At 41.4% G+C, this 15,814-nt stretch overlaps 1 protein-coding gene across 1 annotated transcript in view; it reads left to right on the forward strand.

The window, feature by feature from the left end:
* Positions 1–15,814, forward strand: part of ABCB1 (ATP binding cassette subfamily B member 1) — a 105,380-nt gene that overhangs the window by 18,091 nt on the left and 71,475 nt on the right. Inside the window, exons 5-7 of the mRNA XM_027102795.1 lie at positions 10,918–10,969; positions 13,821–14,012; positions 14,434–14,605. Of these exons, the coding sequence (XP_026958596.1) occupies positions 10,918–10,969; positions 13,821–14,012; positions 14,434–14,605 (416 nt within the window). The remainder of the gene's footprint in view (positions 1–10,917; positions 10,970–13,820; positions 14,013–14,433; positions 14,606–15,814) is intronic.

The raw sequence follows: 15,814 nt of genomic DNA on the forward strand, positions 1-15,814 counted from the left end.
ATTATATTTACTAGTTTGTTGTGGTTTTATTTATTTATTTATTTAATTTATTTTTGACTGTGTTGGGTCTTCGTTGCTGTGCGCGGGCTTTCTCTAGTTGTGGCTAGCGGGGGGGCTACTCTTCATTGCAGTGCGCGGGCTTCTCGTTGTGGTGGCTTCTCTTGTTGTGGAGCACGGGCTCTAGGTGCTCGGGCTTCACTAGTTGCAGCATGCGGGCTCAGTAGTTGCGGCTCGCGGGCTCTAGAGCACGGGCTCAGTAGTCATGGCGCACAGGCTTAGTCGCTCTGTGGCACGTGGGATCTTCCCAGACTAGGGCTCGAACCCGTGTCTCCTGCATCGGCAGGCGGATTCTTAACCACTGCGCCACCAAGGAAAGCCCTGTTGTGTTTTTTAGGTTCCACATATAAGTGATAATATCATACAATATTTGTCTTTCTTTGTCTGAGATTTCACTTATTGTAATGCCCTCCAAGTCCATGCATGTTGCTGCCAGTGCCAAAAGTTTGTTCTTTTCTGTAGCTGAGTAGTATTCTATTGTATATATGTACCACATCTTCTTTATTTATCTGTCAGTGGGCACTTAGGTTGCTTCCATATCTTGGCAGTTGCAAATAATGCTGCTGTGAACATTGGGGTGCATGTCTGACTAGTCTTTTTTTTTAAAAAAAAAACCAAGTGTGTTAACATATACATACATTATATCTCCATCACCCAGATGTTAATTGGCCTTTACTCTCATAAGAAAATAATTGATCTCTTTAAGTAGAAGTACTGACGATTACTATGTCTTGGTGTTTGTTACCTGGTCCACCTTTAGACATGTGAGATGGGCAGTAACCTGTCTTAGTTACCCAACAGCATACGTCAGTTCTCAGAACGGTCCAGCTGTGGAGACTAGCTCCTCCTAGGCCTCTGCATTAGCTCGTAAGCTGGTGGTTTGGACTGCATCTTCATAGATGTCCAGATCATAGGGTTTCCAACGGGGGGAGTAGTTGACGTTGCATTCCTTGCCAATCCTTCCCATTCAGCTCCCTCTTCCAATCTTGGGAAAATTTAGAGAAGTATTTGGAAGTTTTGTCTCTGTCTGTGTCACCTTCTTGAGAGGCACTGTATTCAGTGGTTAAAGTGCAGGCTCTGGAGTTGGACTGCCTGTGACTGAAACCCCACCTTTGCCCCACTTTTTAGTTAGGTTTGGGGAATTTTTTCATACTTTAATTTCTCATCTTCAAAAAAAGGTTGGATAACAATAGAACCTCCTTCATAGAATGGTTGTGAAAATTCAGTGGATTCCTCATTGAAGGCTCATGGAAGAGAATTTAGTCATAAAAAAGTACTCAATGTTAATTATTGTTATTATTATCAACAGGAAACTCATACTTCCATGTTCCTCACAAATGAACCTTCATAACCTGCAGTGATGATATGGTTCCTTATCTCATTTCATCTTTATAGAGCTCTGTGATACTACCTCAGTTTTCATATTTGTTGAAAGGCATACTGCAAATCACTCAGTACCTGTTATAGATGTGAATTATCCCTTTCAGCAGCATTTCCTTAGGAACTATGGACTGCTAGGCAGGCCTATCGCGGAAGGCAACGGTCCTCAAACTATGGCCCGTGGGCAATATCTGGCCTCTTGCCTCTTTTTATGCCACTTGTGAGCTTAGAATGATTTTTACGTTTTTAAATCACTGGGAAAAATTAAAAGAAGAATATTTTTGTGACACATAAAAATGATATGAAGTTGAAATTTCAGTATCTATACATAAAGTTTTAATGGAACACAGCCATGCCCATTCATTTGAGTATGATCTGTGGCTACTTTCACAACACAGTGGTGCAGTAGAATTGTTGTGACAGAGACCATATGGTCCACAAAGCCTAAAATATCATCTGATCCTTTACAGGAAAGGGTTGCCAATCTCTGAGGCAGGGTATTGAGTAGGGGGTTATTATCTTCGATCAGTCCACCAGTGAATATGTATTAAAGCATTCTGTGAGCCAGCCATGGTATGTGTCCTAAGTATTCATTCCCATCCCCCAAGAAATTTAGCATAATGGGCGGAATGGACAAGGGAGCTAACAAATGCAGTTGGATATGATTAGTGCTATGATACAGAGATACACAAACTACTTGGGAAGGAGAGGATGGGTGTCTGGCTCCATCTAGGAATCATGGCAGGCTTCCAAGAGGAGGTGATAACCAAGTTTGGTCAGATGGTACCTCTCTCATGCACAAAATAGACATGTTCTATGTGACAAGTGAAACCATTTAAAAACAAATATTAAATTAAAAAATACAGTTAATACCCTTCTCTCGCCACCATTCCTGATTGCCACTCCCCTGTATATCCTTCTGTGTCTTTTCAAGGCTCCATGCTATCTCTGTTGTAATTTTTACCCTAGAACACTCAGTATCTTGTCATAAATGTGTTTGTAGATTCAGACTTCCAAATGTCCTGAAAGCTGCCTAGGTGAGGGGAGTAGATAGCAAAGGTTTTGATGCTGGTCCTGGAGCCGAGGGCAAATGAGCTCTCTGATGCTTCTGGTGGGAGGGCCAGCCTACTGGGGCCTCAGACACTCTCAGACCTTTCTTCTTGCCCTTCCCTGGGTAGAACCTCATGACCTCTCTGTGGGGTAGGCTAGGTACCAGAGCCTCCTTGTTGGACAGGAAGTATTCCTTGCTTCAGGAGACTTAGATTTGCTAAGGCTCCCGAAAGCCTCAGAGTTTTACACTAAACATAGAATTTAACTAGACAGTTTGAAAAACTTTTTGAGCAAGCAGATCCTTTTTTTTTTTTTTTTTTTTTTTGCGGTACGCGGGCCTCTCACTGTGTGGCCTCTCCCGTTGCGGAGCACAGGCTCCGCACACGCAGGCTCAGTGGCCATGGCTCACGGGCCCAGCCGCTCCGCGGCATGTGGGATCTTCCCGGACCGGGGCACGAACCCGTGTCCCCTGCATCGGCAGGCGGACTCTCAACCACTGTGCCACCAGGGAAGCCCCAGGCAGATCCTTTTATGCTGCTGTAATAGACCCCTCAAAGGCTTTCTCTTCTCCCAATGCCTTTCTCTGTTTATCGGACAGTGGCCTTCATTCTGTTCTTTTTGTTGTGGATCTGATTTCCCGACATCCTACTCCCTTATATCTCTATCTTGTTAGGTTTTGCCTTTGCCTTAAAATCTCTGATGACTTGGGCCTTGCGAAGTCATCTGTGTGAACAGAACTCAACCACTGCTGAAATTCTGTAGTGTTCTGTGAATTCTCATCTTCCTCATGAGACTATTCACTGCCTGCACATGAGCCTGGATAAAGGTGCTTGTGATTTTAGACACGTTGTGTTAAAGGTGACAAGTTGCGTACAAGTGTAAATGATATCCAGGCAGTTTAAGAAATGAGACTGAATCTTGGCATAAAGAATTGGACTAGAGATTTGACAACATTTGAGTTGAAGGAATGATAAATCTCCTGGGATAGGATATGGGGAAAAGTAAAAGGAATGGGGAGTTCTAAGCCTTGAGGAAGACTCAATTTTTAGCAGTAACTAAAGCCAATTTTTATTGAGCACTTAATACGTGCTGGGCACTGTTCTTAGTGCTTTACATATATTAACTCCTTTATTTCTTTCATGGACGTGAGGTTGATACTATTATTATCTATACGTTACAGATGAGGAAACCAGGGCCCAGAGGGTTGAGTATATTTAAGTTGCCTGAGGTCATAGAGTTAGTAATTAGTCAGTATTTGAACGCATGCAGACCAGTCCCAAGTCCATGCACTGAAGAAGACAGAGGGACACCCAGAAAGGAAGACAGTGAGGATTATGTGTTAATCGAGAAATGAAAGTACGTGAGGGAGATCTGCCGTGTCTCACTGTGGGTAACACCCAGAAGTACTCTTCACATAAACTCTTCATTATTTATTGTCTCTAATGGTTCAGTCGATGGTACATCCACATGAATGGCTTCTCTCTTTCTCCATAACTATATCATGGTTGGTTCTGTTTAACCTCCTACCAGATTGTGGGCTGAGGAATGGAACAAATGAGATACTCAAATTCTAGTACAAGTTAATAATTCAGAGAAAAAGGGGAAATGTGGAAATATATTTATAACTTATATTTATATAAGTAATATAAATATAAAAAAGTAATATCTATATTTTGCTGCTTAAACTATGAGCATATAAATCATATGCAGATCTTGAATATGTGTTTCAAGACTTTGGTGTTGTAAACAGAAAACATTGCCGTCTCTGTCCTCAAGGCTAGCATTATGAGTATTCTCCAGACTAGAATGTTAGTTAATACTTCAGTTCTAAGTACTTCATAAAAATTTCTGTGATGGATGTTTTCTTTTCATTTGCTCAAGGCTTTCCTCTGCTGCTAACCATTTCATGGGAAAAATTCTGAGAGATAAATTTCTGGAAAATTGAGTACCAAATAATGACAGAATATTTAGAAGTATAGTGTTTTGTGTGGCAGCTTATTTATTTAATTATTTTTAAAATTATTGATTTCTTTCTTTGGCTGCCCCAGGTCTTAGTTGTGGCACGTGGGATCTTTGTTGCTGCGTGCGGGATCTTTAGTTGCCGCATGTGGGATCTTTAGTTGTGGTGTGCAGGATCTTTTAGTTGTGACATGCAGGCTCTTAGTTGCGGCATGCATGTGGAATCTAGTTCCCTGGCCAGGGATTGAACCCTGGGCCCCCTGCATTGGGAGTGTGGAGTCTTAACCATCAGGGAAGTCCCAGTGTGGTAGTTTATTTTTAAGTCTGAGTTAAAACTTAAAATATGACTAGTTTTTCTGGAATAGTAGTAGTAGTGTAGTATGGTCAGATTTTTTTTGTTTTTTTTGGTTAGTATTGGGGAAATGTTTCTTCGAGCCAAAAAGTAGATTAGTTAGAATGTACTCTCTACAATATATTATAAAAGTCAGCAAAAAAAAAAAAGAAGATAGACAACACCTGACCCATTATAGGTGCTTAAGAAGTGCGATGAATAAATGAAAGACGGAATCACAGAATTCTGTAGGTGAAAAAGAGCCTAGAAAATTATCTGGCCCAAACCCATAATTTGATAGATGTAGAAACCAATGCTCAGGAAGTTGAGACAAAGTGACCAGAATGGAATTGCTTGTTCGTGGACAGAGCTGAGTTCCTGGGTCAGGAATCCTGCCTTTTATTCTGGTATTTTTCCCACTCTACTTGTGGTTTCAAACTCTGCCTAAAATTGAAGCAAACGCTAGTACTTTCTACTTGGTCTTTTCTCTCCCTAAGGTGCCATCCTGTCGACTTACGTATTGGTATATCAGGCAGGTCAGCGCCAAGGCACAGCTCTTCAGGCCAGTGTGAAAGCAGCACACGTGAGGTGACTGTGGCTCCCAGAGTCACCTCTGTCACGTGCAGTCAGCTCAACCACACTGTCAGGCAAGTGTCAGAGGGATTGATCTAGGCAGAAGGTCCAAATTCCGATTGCTTGTGTGTTTTTTTTTTTAATTGGGGTATAATTGCTTTACTATGTTGTGTTCGTTTCTGCTGTACAGTGCCGTGAATCAGCTCTATGTATACATACGGCCCCTCCCTCTTGCATCTCCCTCCCGTCCCACCCACCTAGGTCGTCACAGAGCACGGAGCTGAGTTTCCTGTGCTTTATAGCATGTTCCTGCTAGCTATCTATTTTACATATGATAGTGTATATATGTCAGTCCTAATCCTCTTGCTTGTGTTTGATGGAGTTTCCTGCACAAGACTGGGAAAACTGGAATCCTAGCATTCTTGAGCTAGAATGGACCTTGAATACCATTGAAAGCAGTGGTTTACTAATGTCTTTAATCAGGGAGTCCCTGGGTGTAAATTACATCTGTCATGGATGCTTGCCAGGTAAAACAGCAAGTTTGCAGCATGCGGGATCTTTTAGTTGCAGCATGCAGACTTCTTAGTTGCGGCATGTGAACTCTTAGTTGCGGCATGCATGAGGGATCTCGTTCCCCTACCAGGGATCTAACCTGGGCCCCTTGCATTGGGAGCGTGGAGTCTTACCCACTGGGCCACCAAGGAAGTCCCTTACTTGGTTTTAGAAAAGGCTTTCCTTACCCCAGGTAGTAGGGTAGTGGTCTGTTGTATCTCTGTTTAATTCTACAACACATGAGACGCATATACAAAATAAGAGAATGGTTGGTTGGAATATTTTCATAAATGGTCTGCATGTGTGGTAGCTTTGTGAAACCTTTGTACATCTTTGGGACAAGCTTGCGTACAGCAGATAGAGCAGGGTGTGCACCGAGAGTACAAAGATAAATGTACCCTCCTGTTCTCTAGGAGGTCACACCAATGGGAGTGGAAGGAGGAGATGGCTATAAACTATGGTATGTCTATTCTAGTGTTGATTTAGTAAATTGAATCGTGTGTCAGTTACTCTGGAATCTTGTCAGTCACCCTCTTTGGGGGTAAGCCACTTGGAAGGAGGTCATATTGAGCTCATTCATGGAGGAGAGGTCTTTTCCAGGAGCGAGATCGTGGTGAAAGGGTAGAGAGAGGGAACGAATAAAGGCTTGGAGGAGGAAAGCTGTCATCACTTCTCTACTGCCTCTCGTCTTAGTATGTGAAAAGTAGTTTTTAGTCTAAAAGGGCGGAGCTTAGTCTCATGAAATTTAAGCAAAATATTTTGTCGTGTCCAGTTTCCTCTCTAGTCCCCAAGGGCAAAGGCTTCAGGAACACAACAGTCAAGCAGAGACTTGGGCACTGTTTTCTTTTATGCTGCAGCTTCCCCGACCCCAACCCCGAGATGGTGACTGTGCAATTCCCTGGCTGCTGGGATGAGGTGAAAGGTGTGGGGTTAAAAGTCATCTGGAAAGTCGTTGTGTGATTTATTGTGGTAAGATTACAAAGGGACCAATAGGACATGTGATGGATCCTGGACTTTATCCTTCGTGCAGTGGACTGTCATTGAAGGTTATTAACAGAAGCAACATAATTATATTCTTGTTCCCAAAGATAAAATCTGGTGGCAATATAAAGATCTGATTGGAGTAGAAAGACCAGTTAGGAGGCTTTTGTTAGAGCAGAGGTAAGAGATGATGGAGACCTGAACCAGAGCACTAGCCATGAGGACGCAGAGCATTTTAGTGGCTTAAGGACAGATGCAGGAGTCACTGAAGCTGCAGAAGTGGTCGAGGTCATCCTGGGAGTGAGCATAAAATTCTGGGAAACACCAGCATGGAGAGAGGAGGGAGAGCATGAGGAACCGGTGAATGAGACCGAGAGAGGGATCAGAGTGGCGGGAGAACCAGGAGAATGAGGTTCTGGTATGTGGGCCTCTCACTGTTGTGGCCTCTCCCGTTGCGGAGCACAGGCTCCGGACGCGCAGTCTCAGCGGCCATGGCTCACGGGCCCAGCCGCTCCGCGGCATGTGGGATCTTCCCGGATCGGGGCACGAACCCGTGTCCCCTGCATCAGCAGGCGGACTCTCAACCGCTGCACCACCAGGGAAGACCCAACCAAGTATTTTATTAAAATAAAAGCTACACTGAAATGTTTGCCTTTTCTTGTTGGGGGAGTGGGGATAAATTAGGAGGTTGGGATTAACATACACGCACTACTGTATGTAAAATAGATAACCAACAAGGACCTACTGTATAGCACAGGGAACTCTTCTCAATATTCTGTAATAACCTATATGGGAAAAGAATCTAAAAAAAGTACATATATATATATATATGAATCACTGTGCTGTATACCTGAAACTAATACAACATTGTAAATCAACTATACTTTAATTAAAAAAAAAAGATTTGGTTTTAGGATAAAAAAATTTTGGCTTTTCTCTACTGAACATTTGGCTGATATTGTTATACAGCCCAGAGAGTTTCTGGATTTTCTCACTGAAAAATAATCTTTGGATACTTTTCCAGTATTCTTCTTTATAACGGTTGGTCTGGGCAGTAGCCCTTTGAGATCCATACAGGTAAAAAGTTATTGGGCTATATGATCTCTAAAGTCATTTTAGCCTCAAAGTTTTGGTTTTCTGGAAAAAAATGCCTCAGGATAAGAATTTTATGAGAAGCTCATAGAGGAAAGAAAAATCTCTGGGCCAGAGAGCTCTTAATTAATAAAAGTTGATAGGAGGAAAAGAAAAGTTGATTGGAGGGAGTTTAAAGAACATATCTTTATTTCATTCTTTGGTGAGTAGAGATCATCTCTGTCAGAGGACTTGAATGCTCCATTTTTTAATTTACTGGTGCACTTTGACACCACCGAAGCACAAATAAAAGGTACTTGGTGCAAGAGTTGGTTTCTGATGACTGAAATTATTTATATATATATACACACACACTGAGAGAGAGAGAGAGAATATTGTACACATAAACATAAAGGACTCAGTTTTGACCTTGAACATAATTTTTACTTTCTGAGCTGAATAAATGTGATGGTAGACCTAGAAGCCACCATTGCCAAAGAATGTTTGTTCAAATTCTCCTGGTCCCTTATCTCTAGAACTGAGAAAACTGGTAGTAGCAATGAGTAGAAAACAGATATTTAGTTAGACTTGAAAATTTGTCTTTATTTGGTTGTGATACACACTATTGACATTTCCTGCCTAGATCACCTGCAGTGAGAGATCTTCTGAGACTGATGTGGAGAAAAATCCTCACTCAGCTATCAATATTTAATATCCTGTTTTATCTTTGAAAATATGGAGCAGAAGCAATATCATAACTGATTAGAAATTTATCTGTACACTTATTCCAGTTGACATAAAGTGGAAGCTGTCGAGTTTCTCTGCTGCATGTTTTGCTACATCTCTGCATCTCTCTATGACTTCCTACTTTCTCTCTTACTCCTAAATGTAGCCTTCCGTGGGGTGCTGTGCTTGGTTGTCATTTCCTCCCTACCTGCCATCCTGTCCTCACAGGTGAGAAGAGATGGCTTTTTTCTTTCTTGAATTTAGCTATGACCTCTAAGATGTGAGACTCCTACATCTTAAGACCTAACTGTCTAGAACTGGAGGGCCACAGTTTGAATACTTACTGGACATCTTCAGTAGAATGTCCCAGGTACCACAGAATAAAGATCTTCAGAACTGAACTAATAATCTGCTCACATCTGCCCAGATCTCATCTTTTTGCTGACTTCTTATGTCCCACCACGACATCACCCTTGTCCCGATGCTTAAACTCAAGGTCTTGGTCTTTTTTTTTAATTGTTACTCTTGCTACTTCTGTTCCATCGGTTGCTAGAGCCTGTAACTTCTCACTCTCTAGATCTTATGGGTACTTTCCTTCTTTCCTATTCTCATTTCCACCCTCTTTCCTTACTTAATTGCAGTAGTTCCATCTGTCAGTCTCCCCTGTTCCAGTTAAACTTACACATTTCTGGTAGCTAAGTCATCCTAGACCAAACCTCTACTCTTGTCCTTTTCTGCTCAAAACCAGGGAATGCTTACTAGTTTTTATACACCATACCTGTGGGGCCTAGATTATCTTTCAACCATATATCCACCTCCTTCCATCCACACAACACACCCACACCCCTGCCAAAGCGGCTTATTCATTCTTCAAACATGTGCTGAACTTTTGTCCATGTTGTTCCCTTTGCCAGAAAAACTTTTCTTCCTCTTTCCTGCACCTGTCAAAATCACACTCATCTGACCCAGGCTGTCTCGCGTTATACTGTAACTTTTGAAATAACTACAAGATTTATAGTGTGCCTCCCTATTGATCCAGCCATCTTGATTATGAAAACTTACCCTGCAAAAATATTCACCGTATTTAATATATATGCACAGGTTTAATGCAGCATTGCTTGTAAAAGTAAGATATTGGAAGCAACTGAAATAGATGCAACTTGGAAAAAATAAAGATATACATATATACACACATACTGACATGGAAAATCGGCCAGAGTGTGGACTGTGATTCTGCCTTTTAAAATAAGCATGTATGTGTATATGTGTATGTGTATACTTGCATACAGAAAAGAAAATCTGAAAAAAATTCACCCCAGAATAATGAACAGTGGCTAGTGCGTGTATGTGTGTGTGTGTGTGTGTGTGTGTGTGTGTGTGTGTGTGTATTTAGGCAGGGGTGTTAAAGTTTTAATGTACCTTGTCCCAAAACGTTAACATTTGCTAATAATGCACGATGAGCTGACTGGTATTTATGACATTTTTCTTTGTATTTTCTATATATATATATATATATTTTAGCAATTCTTTTATTTATATTTATTTATTTAGTTGCGGCTCCCTGGCTCCTTAGTTGCGGCAGGTGGGCTCCTTAGTTGTGGCTCACCAAGCTCCATAGTTGTGGCAGGTGGGCTCCTTAGTTGAGGCTTGCTGGCTCCTTAGTTGTGGCTCACAGGCTCCTTAGCTGTGGCATGTGAACTCTTAGTTGTGGCATGCATGTGGGATCTAGTTCCCTGACCAGGGATTGAACCCGGGCCCCCTGCGTTGGGAGCTCAGAGTCTTAACCGCTGCACCACCAGGGAAGTCCCTGTATTTTATATTTTTAAACTAAAAATAAAAACTGGAGAAATGCTGTGTTCTATTTGAAATACTAAGTGCTTTAGTGTCAAGTCTGCACTGATATTTATCAGGACAAAGCACCTAGAAAAGATTTTTCTCTATGTCATCTTGCAGTGCTATTGCATAAAATATTTTAATCCAGGGACACTAGTATTTCTGCTGACAGACTCCTTAATCAGTGTGGCTTTCTTCTTGCAAATAAGCTTCAGTGAATTTAGTGTGTGTGTGGTTGCACACAGCTGGTAGTAAAAGATTTGAATGGGTGCCGTGGTGCTTACACATAATTGAAATTAAATCAGTTTGACCTATTTTTGTGTAAATTGTTAAGTGACACAAGTTTGATTCATTTTTAATGGAAAACAAAGAGATATAACGGTATATGCTTTGTGGTGATCTAGGTTTTCTGGACAGTACGTATTTCGGCGAAAAGCTGGAGGAGGAAATGACCACGTAAGTAGATGTTTTCCTTACTATTGCTAAGCATTTCAGTCTCAGTCCAGTTGTAGCAATGTTTAAAATTTTGCGTTATTATAATAAAGATTCAAAGTTTTGAGGAGAGCAACATCATTGTTTCTAGGAGGATACAATGTAGGATATTGTTTTTAAAGAAAATAATTTGCTGCATAAGATGTGCTAAAGTTAAGGTTAAGCCTGGATTGGACTGATGTATGCATTGGTAAATATAGAATATCATCTACAGGGAAATTAGAGGAGTTCAAAGTGGCCTTATTTAAAATGCAGTTAAATTAGGAATCACATTATTTGCAATGGCTTTGTAATTATTAGTTTGATTCCTGGATATTTTTAGTCATGATATCATGAGATCAGTCAACAGGATTTTTTTTTGTAACACAGCATCTAATTCTAATATATGAAACAAGGCGTCCCAGAATAACTATAGTCCTTTTAACCTTAAGTCACCTTGGGGAGGCTTTCATTAATGATTTACTTATCTTGAAGTTTGCTCTTAGAACAGCTTATAAAACATGTCCAAAGGTATTACTTGGTGATTCAGAAGATAATGATTCTACATTATCCTATAAATGGTTCTGTAGATTTGAGGAAAATGGAGATATTTGACCATATTTTGAAAGATGAGAATTACCTCCAAATATTCCTATAGAGAGGCATTTTTAAAATATTCATGAAAAACAGAATGTCTTGTAATCATTTTATAAATGCTTAAGCACAGGTGTGTTTTGAGTAAACATAGACTGACGGCCTACAATACATTAATTTATTGTCAAAGCATGCATTCTACTTCTTAAATGAGGTTTCTTTTTAACTGTCTCGCTATATCATTAACACTTGGATAATAATTAAATATTGTTATCTATTAACTAAAATTTAGTATTCTAATTACATCTTCCCTGATAAATACATTGTAAATTACCAGGTATAGCTTGGGGAAGATATGTTTACACCAGGTTGCAAACATTGACATCAGCAACTATATGGTTATCACACTGCCATTTTTTAAAATTTAATTTAATTAATTTATTTTTTAACATCTTTATTGGAGTATAATTGCTTTACAGTGGTGTGTTAGTTTCTGCTTTATAACAAAGTGAATCAGTTATACGTATAAATATGTTCCCATATCTCTTCCCTCTTGCGTCTCCCTCCCTCCCACCCTTCCTATCCCACGCCTCTAGGTGGTCACAAAGCAACGAGCAGATATCCCTGTGCTATGCGGCTGCTTCCCTCTAGCTATCTATTTTACGGTTGGTAGTGTATATATGCCCATGCCACTCTCTCACTTCGTCCCAGCTTCCCCTTCCCCTTCCCCATGTCCTCAAGTCCGTTCTCTAGTAGGTCTGTGTCTTTATTCCCGTCTTGCCCCTAGGTTCTTCATGACCTTTTTTTCTTTTTTTTTTTCTTAGATTCCATATATATGTGTTAGCTTACGGTATCTGTCTTTCTCTTTCTGACTTACTTCCCTCTGTATGACAGACTAGGTCCATCCACCTCACTACAAATAACTCAGTTTCGTTTCTTTTTCACAATGCCATTCTTATAGCTTCTGTATGGTTTATAGAAGCATTTTTCTTTGAGGGTGGCAAGTAGTGAACTTTTAAAAACTTTTAAATCCTGTATTTCACTTTAGCATGTTTGTCTTTGCCTAAAATGTAAGTGCTTAGTGAAGCACACGAGTTGCTTGCTTTTTTCAGCATGAAGACTCAGCTGAGGAAACACAAATTTAGCATTTCTAGATGGTCAAGGGTCTGGATTTAGAAGATGCTCATGTTCTTTATTTTTAGAATTTAAACTGGAAGGACTGCTACTTGATTCATTAAGCATTTCAGGATAACTTACAATGGCCAGTTGGGCAGATGATATAAGAATACTTTTCATTTTCTATTGTCTCGTGGCATCTAAGCTCTGCCAGATGAATAACCCAAAAGATCAGGGGACCATTTCCATCTCTTGGTTCCACTTTCTGGCAAATTCTGTCACTTGTTTCCACTCTCCAATGTGCAGAAACCACCCCAAGTGCTCATCAGCTGATACGGAGGTAATCCAACGACGCAGGAGGACAGTGGTAGATTACCTGATGCTGTGACGCTTCAAGGCACCACACAAGTCTTTCACAATAACCGGCATTCTCTGGTTGCTAACTCTGTGCTGGGCATGGGCCCAAGTGTATTCATACGTTACTGTGTAAAAGTTTTTTTTTTTTAATGGCCGTGCCTCGCAGCATGCGGGATCTTATTTCCCCAGACAGGGATCGAACCCGCGCCCCCTGCAGTGGAAGCGTGGCGTCTTAACTGCTGGACCTCCAGGGAGGTCCCACTGTGTTATAGTTCTTCTCTCCATTTTACCAATCAGAAAACTGAGGCTTAGAAAGGTTAAGCAAGGCTACACAGCAGTTAAGTGAAGAGCGGGGCTTTGAGCCAAAACAGAAACCACAGTCTTTTTTTTTTTTTGCGGTACGCGGGCCTCTCACTGTTGTGGCCTCTCCCGTTGCGGAGCACAGGCTCCGGACGCGCAGGCTCAGCGGCCATGGCTCACGGGCCCAGCCGCTCCGCGGCATGTGGGATCCTCCCGGACCGGGGCACGAACCCATGTCCCCTGCATCGGCAGGCGGACTCCCAACCACTGTGCCACCAGGGAAGCCCTAGAAACCACACTCTTAAGCATGACACTGTAACAGGGCAGCTGTAGTTGGATGCCGACCAACTCTGCTTGTGAAGGAGGTCAAGATAGACAGACAACCAGAAAAGGCAGGATGAGTGGTCTGTTGTGGGAAGGTGCATTGATGAGAAAGCAGAGCATGTGCAGTTTTCTTGTCGTTTTCCAGGTACGCCTATTATTACAGTGGAATCGGGGCTGGCGTGCTTGTCGCCGCTTACATCCAGGTTTCATTCTGGTGCCTGGCAGCAGGAAGACAAGTATACAAAATTAGAAAACAGTTTTTTCATGCTGTCATGCGGCAGGAGGTAGGCTGGTTTGACGTGCATGACACTGGGGAGCTTAACACCCGGCTCTCAGAGTAAGTACCTGGGTTTATGTCGAACTCCGATGTGCTTCTGACTCTTACAAAATGAAAGAGAAGTCATCAGATCTGTTAGGAGACATTAGTGCATCACTCAGAAGTAATTATGACACGAAATTCCTTCTGAGCCGCAGTCGTGTCTCACGCATCTTTTCATTCCCAGAACCCTGGCAGGGTATGAGGGGACTTGCATGAGTAGCAATGAATGAGGTGTTGGGCTTGCCAGACTCGAGGAAATCCTCTGGGAGTGTGCGTTAGAGCAGCAGCATGATGCTTGCTGGGGACGTGACTGTGCAAGATCCTAGATGTACACTAATTTACCCCACGCTGAAACAAACCAAAAAGCCAGCTAGATGCAGGAGAAAAGTTCTGTGTTCGCAATTCTGATGTTTATTTCTAACACTGTCTCTTCTTTTAGTGACGTCTCCAAAATTAATGAAGGAATTGGTGACAAAATTGGAATATTCTTTCAGTCAATGGCAACATTCTTCACCGGTTTTACAGTAGGATTTACACAAGGTTGGAAGTTAACCCTTGTGATTTTAGCCGTCAGTCCTGTTCTTGGTCTGTCAGCTGCTATCTGGGCAAAGGTAGGTGAAGCCTGTGAATCCAGATCTTATCTTATCTTAACTGTCTCCACTCCCGAAACACCCCATAACTCCATGCCTCGGAAGGCTGTTTTTCTCACTTGATGACCCTGACTCTATAGTTGATACTTGGTTTCGAACCTTCTCTTCACCATCAGTGGGAATAAGCAGGTGCAATCTCAGTGAGTCTTATACCTACCAAGGACTCTGTGCTGTCCTTGCCCTGCAGTTATTTGGGGAAGGGATGACACAGAAAGAAGTAGCTGTCCCATCTCATCCTCTGCCTTCATGTGAAAGGCATGCTCAGCTTTTGGCGAGCTGTGTTCCCTGGTAGGCAGTTCCATATTCATAAGTAGAGATTCAGGAAGAGCTTCAAGTTCAGTGAACAACACATAGGTCCCATTCAATAACCATTATTGATTTGAATGTTTTTGTAGATTTTATTTAATTTGGTAATTGATTGAACAGTTTTGTCAGCGTTATAAATGACTGTGTTTATAGATACTTAAATCCCTTGGTGTGAAAACAAGTTTTTAAAAAGAGGTATCTTCTAGTCCCATATGCATGTCAATCCAAAGTCTACAGTTCTTTCTCCCAGTCACAAAGGCAGAGCAGTACAAACGGCCCTCCCCACCTCCATACACAGGCCTTTCTCTTTCAAGACTGCGTGTGGTGTTCATTTTAAACTGATTTCATGTAAGAGTGGGTGGCAGTGGAGAGATTGGCCCAGTACGTAATTTCTTAGAGAAGAAGAAAAATTAGAGAAAGCATTACACATTTATGTGGCAAAAGGTCATAAAATAACAGAGGCTCAACCAGCCAAGCCTAACACAAAATAAATCAGGCTGTAAGTATTAAGAAATTTAAAAAAACTTAACCCTGTAGGGTGGATATTGTTTTGCTATTGTAAACAATAACTGCTGTGTTTTTAGTATCTACTGTGTCAGGCAAATACATATTTTTCTTTTTTAAAAAACTTATTTTATTGAAGTACAGTTAATTTACAATGTGTTAATTTCTGCTGTACAGCAAAGTGATTCAGTTATACATCTATATACATTCTTTTTCATATTTTTCATTATGGTTTATCACACGATATTGAATATAGTTTCCTGTGTCACACAATAGGACCTTGTTATCCAGATCCCACTTTTTTTTTTTTGCGGTACGCGGGCCTCTCGCTGCTGTGGCCTCTCCCGTTGCGGAGCACAG

This window comes from Aethalodelphis obliquidens, unplaced genomic scaffold (assembly GCF_003676395.1).
Source record: "Aethalodelphis obliquidens isolate GAN/ISIS:26980383/991018 unplaced genomic scaffold, ASM367639v1 scaffold5, whole genome shotgun sequence".
Lineage (NCBI taxonomy): Eukaryota > Metazoa > Chordata > Mammalia > Artiodactyla > Delphinidae > Aethalodelphis > Aethalodelphis obliquidens.